The following is a 15,525-nucleotide window of genomic DNA, read 5'->3' on the forward strand; positions in this document are numbered from 1 at the left end:
AGGGAGACATAACATACCTTGTTCTACTCTCCGTTCAGAGCATGGCTTATGTAGAGAAGAGAAAGGTTATTAAATGGGCTTATTGGGCAAACCCAGATTTTATAAATAATTGCCTGTCAGGCTGTTCAAGATAGACAAACACACGGCAGACCAACAAAAACACGACCTGTCATATTTCCTAGAGAAATGTATGTTGAGTCTTCATTCTCTGGGACTTTGGGCAGACCGGTTAAAAAGTAAGTGCCAGGATTTTCCCTGCTTGTGCATATTTTAAAATGTAAAATCTGAGAGAGATATAGTTACGGAAGGAATTTTGATTCCATTACCCAGTGCCTGAAACAGTCCCTTCTGTCTATATGCCTGCAGATCGAAACTAAATACAATAAATGCTGGTGTCCTCTCGAAGAGCCGGGATGTTTACAGCAAGCATGTAATTTTCCGTGATGAAGGATGCCAACAAAAATAAGAATGATGATAAAAAGAAAAGTTTAATCATATATTTCAACAAGCACAGATGGAACATCAGAAAGCTTCCCAACTCCGTTTAATAGCCGGTGGTGTATGCTTGTACTCCTTTGCACACAGATTAATTCCAGAATACAGAAGGTTAAGCGGGCACAAAAAAAAAAAACCCAAAACAACTGACGAGTGGCAGTAATATCTGACGTACAAAGGTCATGTTGGCAGCATTTTGGTTGCAAGGAGAAGAGGCATTTTTCTGTTTGTTTAATATACAGATACTTCTAAAGCTTTTGCAAGCAGGTCCAGGAAAGCCGGGCAAGAAAACCACTTACAAATGACCACAATACCATGCGGTGGGAGTAAAAGTTAAGACCTCACATACTCAGCACAAAGGAGGAGGACGGCTGCACTATATAAAAGTAATATTTTGCTGATCTCCCCTTGATCCCTTGAGTGCTCCGTCTTAATTTGAGGTTTAAGTCAGATTTGAAGCCTGTGCTCCAGGCGGCTGACGCAGACCCCTGGGCTGCCCCAGGGACACAGGCAGCAGATCCCAGGGATGGGCTGAGGCATAAGCCCTTCTCTCTGGTTCAGCTCCTTGTGGTTAGCTCTATATTTGTACGGATTTAATGTGCAGAAACGAATCCGTCGGTGAGGACAGACTGGGCTGGTGGAGAGGGGGACGGGAAGAATTGTAGAGTGAGGGGCTGAGATTTGAAAAGTAGATCTGAAAACAAACAAAGTGAGCTGAAATACAGAAAGGCAACGAAGGGCGTATTTCTTCTTTGAATCCAACAGCAATGTTGCTTTTGTTGGTGATGGGGAAAACATCTCCTCGGGCGGCATGCTGCATGCAGCCTGCATCTAGAATCGCTGAGGGGCCATGGCTGTTTGGATACTTTGGGAAATGCTGAGGGAGTGGGGCAGATTTGTGCCAAATGGCTGCAGAGCCTTCCCCTGGTGGGTTGGGCTCCTACGGGAGTGCAGCAGGGAGAGATGGCAGCACTGGGAACTCGGGGCTGGCTGCTTTGGTGCTGGGTCTGTGACAAGCCTTTGTGATAAAGTGTAGGTTGCCCGAGCTCTTCTCTGCTGTTGCTCTTATCTAAAAGCCCCTTCCTGCATTGAGCTGGAAGGAATGACTGGAGGAAACGCAGTGGAAAGCACTGCAGGTTTTTGGCTTTTTGTAAAAATCATGGAAAACTCAGAATATCTTTGGCCTCTTTCTGCCCCGTCCTGCCTCCCAAAACAACACTGCTACCAAAACACACAGACTTCCAAACAACTGAGTAAAGATGACATGGCGTTTTACAAAGGGGCTGACAGCAGCAAGTCCCCTGCAAACATCAAACTGGTGCGATCTGCATTCTTATCCACCTACACGCTATCCCAAACATCCTGCCATTAATTAGCTAAATGTTCCAGCTAGTAAACAAGAATAACGATTGAGGGGGCTGGAAAGAGAGACGGAGTCAGCCAGCAGATAGTCACAACAAACCAGCCCACTCACTGCCATGCGGAGACATTGGAGCTTGTGTTTTTTTGTTCCTTCCGTGGAGGGGAAGAGAAAATCACCTTAATATAACACTGTCTTTTCTGTTGCTGCAGCCACATCCATATCAGCAGGCGAGAAAAGTCATCCCATTTCTGCGGTAGGCACTCTGTCAAAGAAAGAGAAAATCTGTAATGAATTATCATGTCAACTTAAACAAGAGAAGAAGGCAGGGAGGGAGGCGAGGCTTTCTTCCTGTTTTGTAGACTATTCTGGCTGCAATCTAATAGTGTGCTTAATCTGAACATTTCTGGTGGGGAAGCTGCGAGCAACCACTTCGACGATTAAAAAATCAGTGTGGTTAACAAGTGGTTAGTGACTCTATTTCAGGAAAGGGAGAGAGATGCAAAAATGTAACATCCTATTTTGTTAACTGCCTGCAAAATAGATGAGTCCAAAAATACGCTATTATACCGAAGCCGTTTGTCCTTTAGAAGCATGTGTTCTCCATTCAGTGCGCTGGAGAATTGCTTCCAACCTAACTGCCCTAATAGCCCAGAGATTACGGGATCATTACGGGTTTCCAAGCCTGCTTGGTAGCGTGAGCCTAAAGCTATGTAAGCAGACACTGGTGTAATCCCTAGCCAACCAAACCAAACGGATCTTAGAGACACTCTGGTCAGTACAAAATCATACGAACCTGGGGTGGAGCACTTCCACTGATAAAGGAGCACAAGAGTTAAACAGCATTTGAGAAAAAAAAGGGAAAAACGTACAAGATATGGCAACTGAAATACCTCTCATGCATTTTTAACGTCTCCTTCTGAATCAATATAGGAAGCTCTGCCTTTTTAACCCAGGCACGCTGGAAACTCTATATTTTAAGGGGATATTCTTGCTTTAGAAATGCATTTTGTTTTTAGATATTAATGGCATTTTCAAAAAGGAAAGCTTAAATACTTTTGCTTTACTTGGTTCACCTTCAGCAGTCATCCAGTTCCGAAAATGAAATTACAGACATCAGATACGTACTTTGCAGCTCTCGCATTCATGCACTGAGGCAGTGCCACACTGAGCTGCTGGTTTCAGTTCCTCACTAGCAATTTCCTAATGAATTTCAGCATTATCAAAGACTCCTCACTTAAACTAGAAGAGAATCATTAAGACAAAGGATGACAGCTTAGTATTTCTTCTTCTGAATTGTAAGGAAATAGTTTCAAAAACTGCAAGTGTGCATTTGCAGACACTGAGTATGGAAAAACGATACACGTACAAGATGTTCAATGCAGCATCCCTCACATTCACACCGAACTTATATGGTTCAAAGCCACAGAGTGCAACATGAGTGTGGGGAGATACCCAGCAACTCATCAGCCATGACAGTATCACAGCAAACAAAGAAAATAAATCCAAAGACTCTATACCCAAACATGAAATGCACAAAAACAGAGCAGCCAACACATTCCCACAACTACAAGCAGCAAGTCCAAGGGAGTTTGGATGTGCAGCCTGCCCAGGACATTAGGGCTGGCATTTTGAAGCTGATGCAAAAGCAAAAGCAATGCTTTTAGCTCTTTGACCCCGGTATTTTTGCAGAGGTTTGTGACCCAAGTGAGAACCTTTAACACATAAACAAAATATCCGGGGCTATCGTGCAGTTTGCTTGGAGATCAATGAACCCAACGCTGGATTCATATGAAAGATAAAAGGTTGAATTTTACAAAAGGAATTTTGGTCGCGGAGCAAAGCCGGGCTTGGCTGGGCTCACCTGGGAAATAACACAGCTTAACATTTTCCAACACGGGCAATATTACAGCGTTCATTATATCCCTGGAAAGGTCATTTTAGAAGCAAGCCTTAGAGGAGGAAGGATAACACCTTCAGAAAGCTGGGCACACCCACTGGTCTATATTTAGCCATATATTATAGCTAGCGTGGCTATAGTTAGGATTGAGAACTATTTCCTCCTAAGCTCCCTGTTTCACATACTTTAAACTTGGTGAAACATTTGCCCTTGGGCTGAAATTTCCTTTGCTTTAATCTCTGCCCGAAGTTGAGTTTTTTTGGAAAGGGCCAACGAAATTCCTGAAGCCATTTTGAAACTCAGCAATAATGAAAACAACACACTTCAACCACCCCAAGCCAGAGAAAGTCATTCTGATATATGCATAGTTTATTAAGGAATCTAGCCACAAATTGAAGCAAGAAACAATCTTTATCTTCAACCTCAGCTTAAAGGTAACCGGTTTGGAAATCAGTATTTCACAGGAGGAAGTTTGTTTCATCCCATTCCATAATAAGATAACACTTCTTTCTCATGTTGATACACTGCTAGATAATAAAGCCTAACTTCCAAAATACATTTATGCATTGCGGAGCTATTTTACAGGCGCTCCCCAGTCCTGAGCTACACCATTTATCACAAAGATGTATACAGCTGAATTCATGAAAGTAAAAGGCGTATCTTTGCATGCCAAGAACTGTGAGGAGAAACAGCATGATGTTTCCTATAAGCCTTGCGTGCGCGTGCCTTTGCAAGAGAGATGTGCATGGATGTGACAGTCATCTGCTGTGGCTGCGGTTTGGATGAGGCTTTTGGGTGCTTTATGCCACTTTGGAAGTAGCCAGCTTTAGAGAAAAGAAAGACTCTTTGTCTCCGAATTACAGCTAGAGGATGATGCAGACCCCTGATGTGGAATCAAAACGACAGGCCATAGCTGTGCCCATTTTGCTGGCATGTATTTGCTATGGCCCAATGTTAGGAGATAATGTAAGCTCAATGTAATTTCTGGAGCCCAGTTTGGAAAGGCATTTATTGCATCCAAATTTTGTGTGTGCTCTCTCTCCAAACGTACTGTCTCCCAGCCTGTGCTTTGATATTTCCTGCTGTGGGCTGACTCTCTGCCATGGCTGAAGGTCCTACAGCCTCTTACCGCACCCTCTACGTGTGTGGGTGAGCAAGAGACCACCTTTTAGATGTGGGAAACCACCTTGCTGGCACAAATCGTGTAGTCCACCTTCCCAGAACAAATCTCGTGCTACAGGAAGTTGATGTAACCTTACCAAGTCAATCTAGCTCATAGAAACTCATTGGGTTTCTTGCTATCATATTTTTCACCCTTTTTCCTGCCTTTATTAAAAGGACAGATTGCTGCTATCCACAACCAGAACCCAGCAGGGTGAACCAAAAAGAAAGCAGCAACTGACCTTCATTGCCCATTTCCACTCTTGCCACGTGTTCCCATGTTGGGAAAAGGCATGACGATTTTGCTGCTGCATGCTCCACCTCCTGGCCTCTGCACCACATGGGTGCATTTTCTTCATTTCAGGCTACTGAAGAACCTTCTCATGGCTTTTTTTTTGCATTTGCAAATAACACGGCAATCCCAAATTCATGCCAGTTAAGTCTCTGCACTGCATTGAATCAGTCGTCATCTACTTGCCTACTGTACCAGGAAATCCGCCCAGAAAATGTTGTGCCTTCTAACTTCCCAAAGCATATTGGATTTTGATATTTTTGAAATCTGCTCAAGGAATGCGATCATTATTTATTCATTTATTTATTAACAATCTGAAAGAAGGGGCGATGAAGTAGAAAAGATGAGCAGTGCTCATCTCTGTCAGTCAGCTAGTAGCAGGATTGTGCTTTGTCCTTGGTTTGGTGGAAGAAGGCAAAACTAATAGCATAAAGAGGCAACCTGGAACAAAATGTTAATAGTGAAGTAAATCCCTAAGAATCATGAAAAGCAATGTAATTTTCTACTCTCTTTTTCAGCCCCGTGTCTCTCCTGCAGCAGGAGCACAGGGTAAGATTTTATGATGGACCTCAAAAAGCTGCTCCATGCAGCAAAACTCCTGTTCCCAAAGTAGGTCACACGAAATGAGGCAGTTTAGTGAAAAGCTTGTAGGGCCAACTTATGTGGCAGAAATCATATCATTTTTTAACGCAGGTACACTGAAGGTGTGATTTACAGGAACAGACATGAGCTAAGCCCCAAGATTTGAGTACTCCCAGGTTTGAGTACTCCCAGGTTTGGGAATATGTCAGATTAGAAAACAAAGACTTCTGAACAGATATCTTAACTAGAAATGGTTTCCACTTAACAATTTATAGTACTTCTCAGCTGCAGCATGACAAGAAAGAATAATTTTGGCAAGAGAAAGAAACAGCTGCAAATCTGTTGGAACAGTGGGCTGTTATGTGTTAAATTCTTATTTGGGATAAATTTTGGAAAATCAAGGGAAATCTCCAGTGGACACCCCAGACACTAAGGTTTATTGTGTCAAATCTTCCACTAGTTTAATTCTGCAGTTATACCGACATTAAAGGTGAGACAGTATTTCAAATCACTGGAGAATTTGATCTCCTGTATCATTTGAAGATGATAAAACTCGCATCAGAGCTCACAGAATCATTGAATGGCTTGAGCTGGAAGCGACCTCAAGGATCAGCAGGTTCCAACCCACTGCCACAAGCAGAGTTGCTAACTGCTAGACCAGGTACTAGCTCAGATTGCTAGGGCCCCATCCAACCTGGCCTTGAACACCTCCAGGGATGGGGCATCCACAGCCTCTCTTGGCAATCTGTTCCAGCACCTCACCACCCTCTCAGAGAAAAACTTCCCCAGCATCTAATCTGAATCTTCCCTCCTTTAGTTTAAAACCATTCCCCGTGTCCTGTACATCTACCCATGGAAAAAGCTGATTTCCCCAGCATCTAATCTGAATCTTCCCTCCTTTAGTTTAAAACCATTCCCCGTGTCCTGTGCACCTACCCATGGAAAAAGTTGATTTCCCTCCTATTTGTAATCACTCTCCAAATACTCGAAGGCCGTACTGAGGTCTGCTTGCAACCTTCTCTTCTCCAGGCTGTAACTGGCAATCCTCTCCAGTGCAGAGGTATGGTGGGGGACCATGTCAAAGGTCCTTCATAAGCACATTACAAACAGCATTTTTGAAACTTGAAGTCTCCCTCTCTTGCTATCCTTTTGTATGTGTGTGGGCAAGTGGCTTAATTACACTGCATGAAGTGGAATGGCAGACAGACATAAAAATAAAAGAGCAAGTCATGGCTGAATTTCATTAGCAAACATAAATACAAATAGGCACATCTTGTTTGTGACATGCCCCAGTCCTTTCCCCCTTTGGTAATTTTGCTCTATTCTCTGATATTTGCATAAATGTAAATCGAACCATATGACTTGAACAGGCTCACGATAGGGGAATCATATGCAAAACTTTTTTTCATTAAATAATTCTCCTCGTGCAGTCATACAACGTTACTGTGAAAATCAGGGAGGATTAGATCTCAGACAGTGAAAGCCTTTATTTAAGAACAGTGGAGGGAGCCCTGCCCTTTAAACAAGAGACATTCTTGGATCAGACACTGGCTGGCAGAATGGAAAAAAGGATGTAGCATTAGCTTTCATTCCATTCCAAATAACCTGGAACCCATAAAACACAAAGATTCTCTAATTTTAAATCTGCTCCCTTTCTCCCTGTGCCTTCTTTCCCTTTTATTTGTGGAATGTTAACTCTGAAATTTCATTAGCCCACCATAATATCAAACGAGTCACTCTGGACACATTCATAGCTCTTAATACATAAGAACATCTCCATTAAAAACACTGTGATTAGAAGGTTACTTTTCTAATTTTCCCAGCCTGCATAGACAAACCACATGCAAAGAAGTGTCAGCTTGTTTAGAGATTAAAATAATAATTAGTTTAGGAGGCAAAGTATAAGCAACATTGTTTAAAAAAGAGAATCCACATGTTGTTTAGAATTAGCTGCTTCTGTTTAGGTCTAAATAAATTTGTGTGGATATAAACTCTCCTTATTAAAAGGATATACATGTTACAAAAGAAATAGAATGGCTAACTCTCTCTCCAATTCAAAACAATAGCACTGAAGGCTCCAGCTCTACAAATCCATCTTTAATCAGTAGCCAAAGCACAGATGTCTGATATTACTCAGAGAGTGAGGGAACTTTTAAAGTATATGACGTCTAGTAAGTGGTCAATAATGAATAACAAATCCCAAATATATATGTGTAAACACCCAGGTTTAGCCCCAAGTGATCTCCCCTGCTGCAATCATGAAATTGCCTGGGTTTCATTTCTGATGGGGCCAGACAGCCGTGCTGAAAGCTGCAACATCCATTCATCCATACAGCAGAGGTTGTTCTAGAATCACAGCACCATTCAGTTTGTCCCCGAGGAATCGCAGTTAGGTGCGAGAAACACAAAGAGAACAAGTGAATGGAGCAGGTGTGCTCCCAGCCCGTGAGCTCCACTGCTGCAGCAGTGACACTGAGAGCTTTAGCACACCGTACACAAGGCCAGGTTGGATGGGGCCCTGGGCAGCCTGGGCTGCTGCGAAATGGGGAGGTTGGTGGCCCTGCATGCCACAGGGGGGTTGGAGCTTCGTGATCCTTGAGGTCCCTTCCAACCCAGGCCATTCTGTGATTCTGTGAATGGCATGGGTTGAAAAGGACCACAATGATCATCTAGTTTCGACCCCCCTACTACGTACCATGAGCAGTGATAAAAGCACTGCCTCACTAAACTATCCTTCCATGGTCTGTAACAAAAATGCTTTCCAGCAAAGGCAGTCCTGGTCTACTTTTAATTGCCAAGGGTGTAAATTTTTTTCAATGGTCACGTAAAAGAGTGTTGCTGTGCCCAGGACCAGGATACATCCAGGCTATATCATCCAAGTCTGTTAAAGAACATTGTGTAGATCTGAAATGCCCAGCTTTTTTTATTTCTGCTTTCTTGTACTGGGAATAATGCCATTCTCAAGGCTGGTGGAAACGCAGGATCTCTGACAAACCAGGCCCAAATGCATTTCTCAGACACCTCTGTGTGACACTGCCAGTGGAAGGAGGACAAAACGTAGGGCTTTTATTGCTGACCTTCAGCTCATTTTGCCAAATTTGTGATGCTGCACTTAACTAGCAAAGGCTGCTCACAGGGCTGGGCTGATAATTATAAGAAAGAAAAACAAGGCCAAAGGATTATGGCTTCTGTTGCAGCAAGAACTGGGGTGTGGGAGTGGGGTACCAGATCCTGCCAAAAGAAAAAAAGAACAAAATTGGTAGGGAGAGAAGGATCATTTTAAGTTTCTCAGAGGGTATTGTAAACAGCGGAGAAAGAAGGGAAAAATGGAACTATAAAACAACACTTGGCAGCCAGCTTTGCAAAACAAACATATTTTTGCAAAGCTCTTCCCATCTCTGCCACCAAGTTTAATAGGCTTTATTTGTCTGAGAGCAAGAAACTCCTTTTAATTGTTTGAGAACAGAAGACATTCCCTCTCACACTGGAAAAAAACCCTCTCCTGAGTCTTTACCCAGACCCAAGTGCTGCCCCTGGGTCAACCCAGGAGAAGAATTCCTTCCCCAGGCTGCAAAACCTGAAGTGGGGCTCCTGCCCCATCTCTTATGCTGAGAAGCAGGTTAGAGGTGAGTCTGATGTGCAAAGCACAGCCCAGACCTCGACGGGCACAGCCTTTTGGACTCTGGTGTCCTAGGGGATGCTTAATTCCTCACCTTAATGGAAGCACAATGGTGAAATATGGATGGAAAAGACTTTAGGTATGGACGAGTGCTGAAACCTCTGAAGGGCACTGCAGAGCCTTGCTCACTGCCCTCCCATTTGAAATTTTACCACTACTAACAAAACTTTTTTCAACTTGCAATATGGCAGAACTCAGCTTGAAATAACATGGATGGCTTATGCTCTCCAAGGATGTCTCTTCTCAACGTTTGCTGCTGGAGAGTTTTTTTTAATGTAGAGTGTAACATCAGAGGGTTAAATGGCCCCTACGAAGTCTCTGCTGCTCAAGAGCTTAGCATATGATTTTTAGTGAATTTATTTGGAAACAGCATGGTGTGGTACAGTCGTCTGAGCACAAGGGCAGGAGCCAGGGCTGGGCTCAGCTCCCAGCTCCGACACTTACTTGCTGTGTGGCCTCAGACAAACCACTTAATGTTGCTGCGCTTCAATTTCCCCTGCCTTTGAAACAGAAATACCATCATTCACTTAAAACTGTTTTCAGGATTGATTAATTATGGAGCTAATACACGGCACTTTGGAAATACTACATGCTATTCAACAATTATTATTTTCATTGTGTTGTATCTCCCATTGTAATGGCTAAAATACCAGAGGTACAGAAATGAAGGCTGAACTTGGAAGGTATTGGGAGAGGAGGAGAGAGTATTACTCTGAAATAAATCATCAGGGACAAAAAAAGGATATATTCCACTCATATTCTTTTCTTGAAACTGCTGAAATTGTTGTACCAAAAAAAGAACATCTAATGGCATTTTGCAACATGCTTCTTCTCCCTCCCACCCTCTGCAGACATTGTGCGAACGCACGTGGCAGAGGGCGCAGCATCTCTACTCTCCTTTTGGATTCAGTGCAATGCGTTCTTGGGGAAGTGAGTGTATCACAGAGGACATGGGACAGTACCTCTGGAAAAAGAGGAATTTTCTCAGGTTCTGAGGTCCTTAGTGGGTGGTGGTGTTTGGGTGGAGGCCCTCCAGCCACGCACATCGACTGACGGATGCAGTCTGTCCGCAGCCGGCTCCCGCGCACCGGAGCGGTGGGAGGTAGGAGGAATTAAGGTAATGCATCAGTGGCTGCCAGTGGAGGAGATTGGGGGGGAGGGGGAGGGGGGAGGGGAAGAAAAAAAAAGAAAGCAAAAAGCATGAAAAAAACAAAAAACACAGCAAAAAGAAATACAGTATTTCAATCAAAGTCTGAAATTTGTAGAAGTGGTTTTGGTCTCAATATAGAAAAAATATTTATCCAAGAAACTCCTACTCGGGTGCGAACATCCTACTTCTAGCGGGATTTTGTTTGGCAAAGTGCTGTGAAAGAGTGGAAGCTAATACAGAGCATGTCTATAAACAAATATATTTATTTAGTACAGATTGACACATTCACTAGAGTATTTCAGTGATTACACGTGTAAAACTATTTCCTATAGTGGTTTCCTTTTGTGATTCTGCTAATTTATTCAATCCACCCCATTTTCATGCATTGAACGTTATGAGCCATTTCAGCCACCCAGACTGAAATGTGCGTTCGGAGACTACAGGCCTGTTTTTTCATTTCATCATCTACACATAATTATTTGGTGATATTAGGAATTTGAGCTCAAATGGAAGCCAACCAACATTTTAATAGCTTAAAAATCATACAAAATGAAATCTGCCCTGAGGTTAATGAATAAGAGCCAAATCTTGAGGCTCTCGCTCAGTTTTTACTCATTCCTTATTCAGGCAAAAGTTGAATCAATTGTAGTTGGACTGATTAAAAACAGAAGAACACATATTTGGAGCTTTCTCTCAGGTAAAACGGAATAAATTACCTAGGATTAGGCTTTAGACTGACATCCAATCGATCTTTCACATGTATTTCTGCTGCTCGCTGGAAAAAAGCATCCAAGTGCGGAGGCAGTTTACTCAGCTAAAACAATACTTCGGCAGCAGAATAAATTATTGTACACTACCAGGTTTTATGGTATTCATATTAGAAATAGCCCCAAATCAAACTACACTTTCTAGTCCCTACTGAACTTCTAAAGACCACGATCCAATCGGAACTGAAAAAAATGGCATGTGAAACTAAGCGTGCTTATCCTTCAAAACAAAGACCCATCTCTTATTTGAACCTTAATCCAGGCATATATTGGTACGGTTATTTGATTTTTGATGAGAGGAAGCATTTACAATTTAGGAAATTAAAAGTTGTTCTTTAATTACATGCAAGCTGCCCCACTCCTTGTGCACGTAAAAAAAACACAAGGCAGAGCAGCTAATTCCTTTGAGCAGTTAACACTTGGCTTGTAATTGGTGATAATCACAGGAAGATCCTCCCCCCTGAAATGGCAATTCAATTCAATGTTAGACTTTGCCGGCCATGTCAAAGCAATGCCACGTTTATCCCATTCCAGCCAGATCTAAGCAAGAGGATGTGGAAAAGAAAGCAGCATGAAGAACAGATTTACTTGGTATCTGCACAGTGGATAAGAGAAGGAAGCAATTGGTAACAGGAACGATCTGGTCATCTGTGAACAATAACAGATCCGTGGAAGTTGGGCGTGTGATCGTGGCCCTGCTCACTATCTGCCGACAGCGTGCAATTAGGGCCTCAGTGCTGAAACATGCCGAGCACATTAAGAGCTCAGCTGTGGGTGGCTTCTTTGGTAAATGAGCAAGTGGGGACACAACGACACAGGAGTCTCCTCCAACCACTGCCTGTGCTGCAGGCCTGCAGTTCTGCAGGCTGTGAAGCTTCCTCCTGCTCCCCCAAAGGCTCCCTGCCGAGGTGAGCGCTCCTTCCTGCAGGACAGACTCCTCACACATTTGCACTGGGGTCCCAAGACCACAGACAGCACTAATGGCACGCTGCCCAGCGCACCGAGACTGCTGAAAGCCCCTCGGGTTGCCCAGGCTGTGTTGTACCTTCAAGGAACTTCTATCAAGCTACAAGATGCAAGGATGGATTGAGAAACCTGGGGTACTGAAGAAGGCCAGCTCTTTTTCTGAATTACACTAAAACCAATCTTCACTTGTTGGGAACGCTCCCCGACAGGAAAAGATGGACTTCTAGTCTTCCTAATGAGTGGCTCAAGTTACATATGAACTTACAGATGCCTTTCTGTCTGTTCTGTACTTGCCCAACATCTTGGCAAAATGGCCCATCCTGGAGACGCTGAGCAGTTGTTCAGAAAGGCAGAATTCCAAAATGTCCTTCCTAGAATTCATTAAAATTTCCTCTCCTTCATTCCTGACTGATCGGTCCGCAGAGACAGAGGTAACACTTATGTTGCAAGGAAAAAATAACTGAATCTGAATTTTCATACTATTTTCCTCTCTGTAGACCGACTTACACACGTTACTTACTTTGGCCAATTTTACTTCAATGAAACTTTCTTTGAACTGCTAGTCCAGGCCAATGTTATTAACAATATCTCATCGCTCTGACCCATCACATCAACATTTCTCTTCCTGAGCACCACTGTCTCCCTTGTCTTTTTCTTTTGTATCCTATTTTACAGAAGATATGTATTTATATGTGCATGTACAAAACTGACACTCGCCTAGAAACAAACTGGTCAGGCCTTAAGATTCTCCTGGCTGATTGCCACCGTTCGGTCATTAAATACAGGCTTACAAAAAGGGAGATGGATTATCCGCTTGTATCTCCATCAAGGGCTTTTCATGATATCGCAGCCCATATTTTTTTAATAACATCGAGGAATATTTAAATGCTGCATGAAAGTTTTTTTTTTTCTTTTTCTTTTTTTTTTTCATAAGCACTCTTTGATGTAAGAACATTTTGATTTGTGTGCATGCTGACACCAGAACAGCTCGATTACCGCATGTTCATTTATCAAAGAGCGCAGGGTCGATCCTGTTCGGATGCAGAACTATCGCATCAAACACATAACATGCACTGAACATGCCAACAGCAACATCCCCGCTTCCGATTGCTGGAAATTCAGAAACAATAAACAATTACTGACAATGAAGAGTCAGTTAGATTTCATTAGGAGGTATTGCTAACTAAAGTGTTTACATTTAAAAAAAAAAAAAAAAAAAAAGCAAGCAGAAGGGTAGTAGGGGAATTATTAAGCCCCAAACCTAGAACACATTGCAGTTGCTGGTCCTAAAAGTAATGGCACCCAGTGGATCCAGACTTTGGCAAAGAGAGAGTGTGTTGTCTCGGTCACATTATTTATTATAATGGTGTAACTCCTTTCTTCTTTGTTTCTTCTTTCAACCCAAGCAGAATGACTGTTGGTAAGACAGGAATGTCAAATCCAGGTTTTCAGCCCTCCAGTAGCTCTGAATTTCCTGCCTTTTGTGGACTGAAATCAGACCCTTAACATCACTTATGTGCGTTTTGTTTTGGGTAATTGACATTAATTTTTAGGTTGCACCACTGACATCAATCAGCGCTGCTCTCAGAGGACTGTAGCTAAGGGGCCACAATAAAAGGGCACAATATTGTTTCTTTTGTTTTATTTTTGGAGCACTTTGACTACTCTATACTTTTGCAGTTGATGTTACATTCTTTTTGTATGAGACAGTGTAAAACATTATTGTCTGTCTCGTTTAAAAGACTACTTTGCTATTACAGTAAATGGCTCTAGAGACTGGGGCATCACTTAAAATTCAAGTTGATATAGTCGATAGTGGTAAAAATTCAAGTTGATACCTTTTGTCTCTGTAACACTTTGAAGAAACTATGAAACAGCAGCACATTTCTTTAGAGGGAGATGTATTGCCAGTTACAGATGTTTTCCATATGGGAAGTGGAAGGTTGACCCCCTCCCCCTCCACTCATCAGTGTTCTCACGTCGTAGAAGGCATCTACAAAGACAACACGGCTGTAAATGATATTCCACAGAAGCCTCCATCAGCACGTACTGTGAAGGAACAAGCTGATTGTCATTGTACAGGGCAAGGATATGCACCATTGTAGCACAATGCATGGTGAGGACTCTACTCCTCAGCTTCCCATGTTACTGGCATACCGCACAGAACTCCAGTAAGGGACAGAGAGAAGCCAGACTGGGCTTCAGATGCTAAGGTGATGAAGTAGAAAGGACAGATGAAACTGGCAGAGGTTACTGCAGTTCATCACATTCCATCGTTACCGGTTGATTCAACATCTTCCTCAAATACTTTGGGGTGGAATTACTAACTATAGTATTAAACGAGATGAGATGTGCAACTGGGCAATTGTGGATCTTCATGTCAATATTTGTAATACACATCAATATTAGTTTTTATGTTTTGCCATATAGTTGTGCAATTATCATATATTATTGTAAAATAACAACATAGTCTCGAATATTTCTACAAAATAAACACTAACTTTGAGATTCTGAAAGCCAACTATTGACCCTTCCTTCAATTTATCTTTGCAGCACGGTGCAGCTTATCTATCCCTTCCTTCCAAGCCCAATATCCCACCTTTCCATAATTCATCTTACTCACTTTTGCACCTCTCTCACTACAGTTTTGCTTTCCTTCCTTCTGCAGGTCCTTGTCTCTTAGACACTGACATCGTCTATGTGAAGAAGTGAAGTCTTCACAAAATTCCTTTCAAAGCTTACCTCATTCTTTTCCAACCGACTTTTGGCTCTACAGCTGTACCAGTGGTCAGTGGAGGAACTATAGGAAATTGGATTTATTGCTTCTAATAACTGTAGGGCAGAAGAGTTTTGGCAGTACCAAATGGGGTACTGGGCACTGGGCATGTAAGAAAAACGCAGTGCGTGTGTATAGGAGCAGGAGGGTCATAAACACCTACTTGGAGTATCCAGCTATTTGCATCCCAGGCACAGAGCCCCCAAAAGCTTGAGGGAGTTTCTTGCTTCCCACAAGCTTAAGTTCAATCTTGGATATTATCTATAAATGATGTATGCAGTTTTCTTTTTTTTTTTTTTCCTTCTGTCTGTAATTATTAAGTTTGCTCATGAAAAAGCATTTCTGTGCCTAATCCACTGAAGAAATTGCTCAAAAATACTTCACCTTTATGGAAATG

The 15,525-nt window shown here is 42.5% G+C and overlaps 1 protein-coding gene across 2 annotated transcripts in view; it reads right to left on the bottom strand.

Moving 5' to 3' along the window:
* Positions 1-2,078: 2,078 nt before the first annotated feature.
* Positions 2,079-15,525, bottom strand: part of SUPT3H (SPT3 homolog, SAGA and STAGA complex component) — a gene marked incomplete at both ends in the record, with an annotated part of 256,234 nt that continues 242,787 nt past the window's right edge. For both annotated transcript variants that reach the window (XM_079532801.1, XM_079532800.1), the window contains one exon: positions 2,079-2,120. In XM_079532801.1, coding sequence (XP_079388927.1) covers positions 2,079-2,120 — 42 coding nt within the window. The remainder of the gene's footprint in view (positions 2,121-15,525) is intronic.

The sequence above is a fragment of the Tetrao urogallus genome, assembly GCF_951394365.1.
Source record: "Tetrao urogallus genome assembly, chromosome: 2".
Lineage (NCBI taxonomy): Eukaryota > Metazoa > Chordata > Aves > Galliformes > Phasianidae > Tetrao > Tetrao urogallus.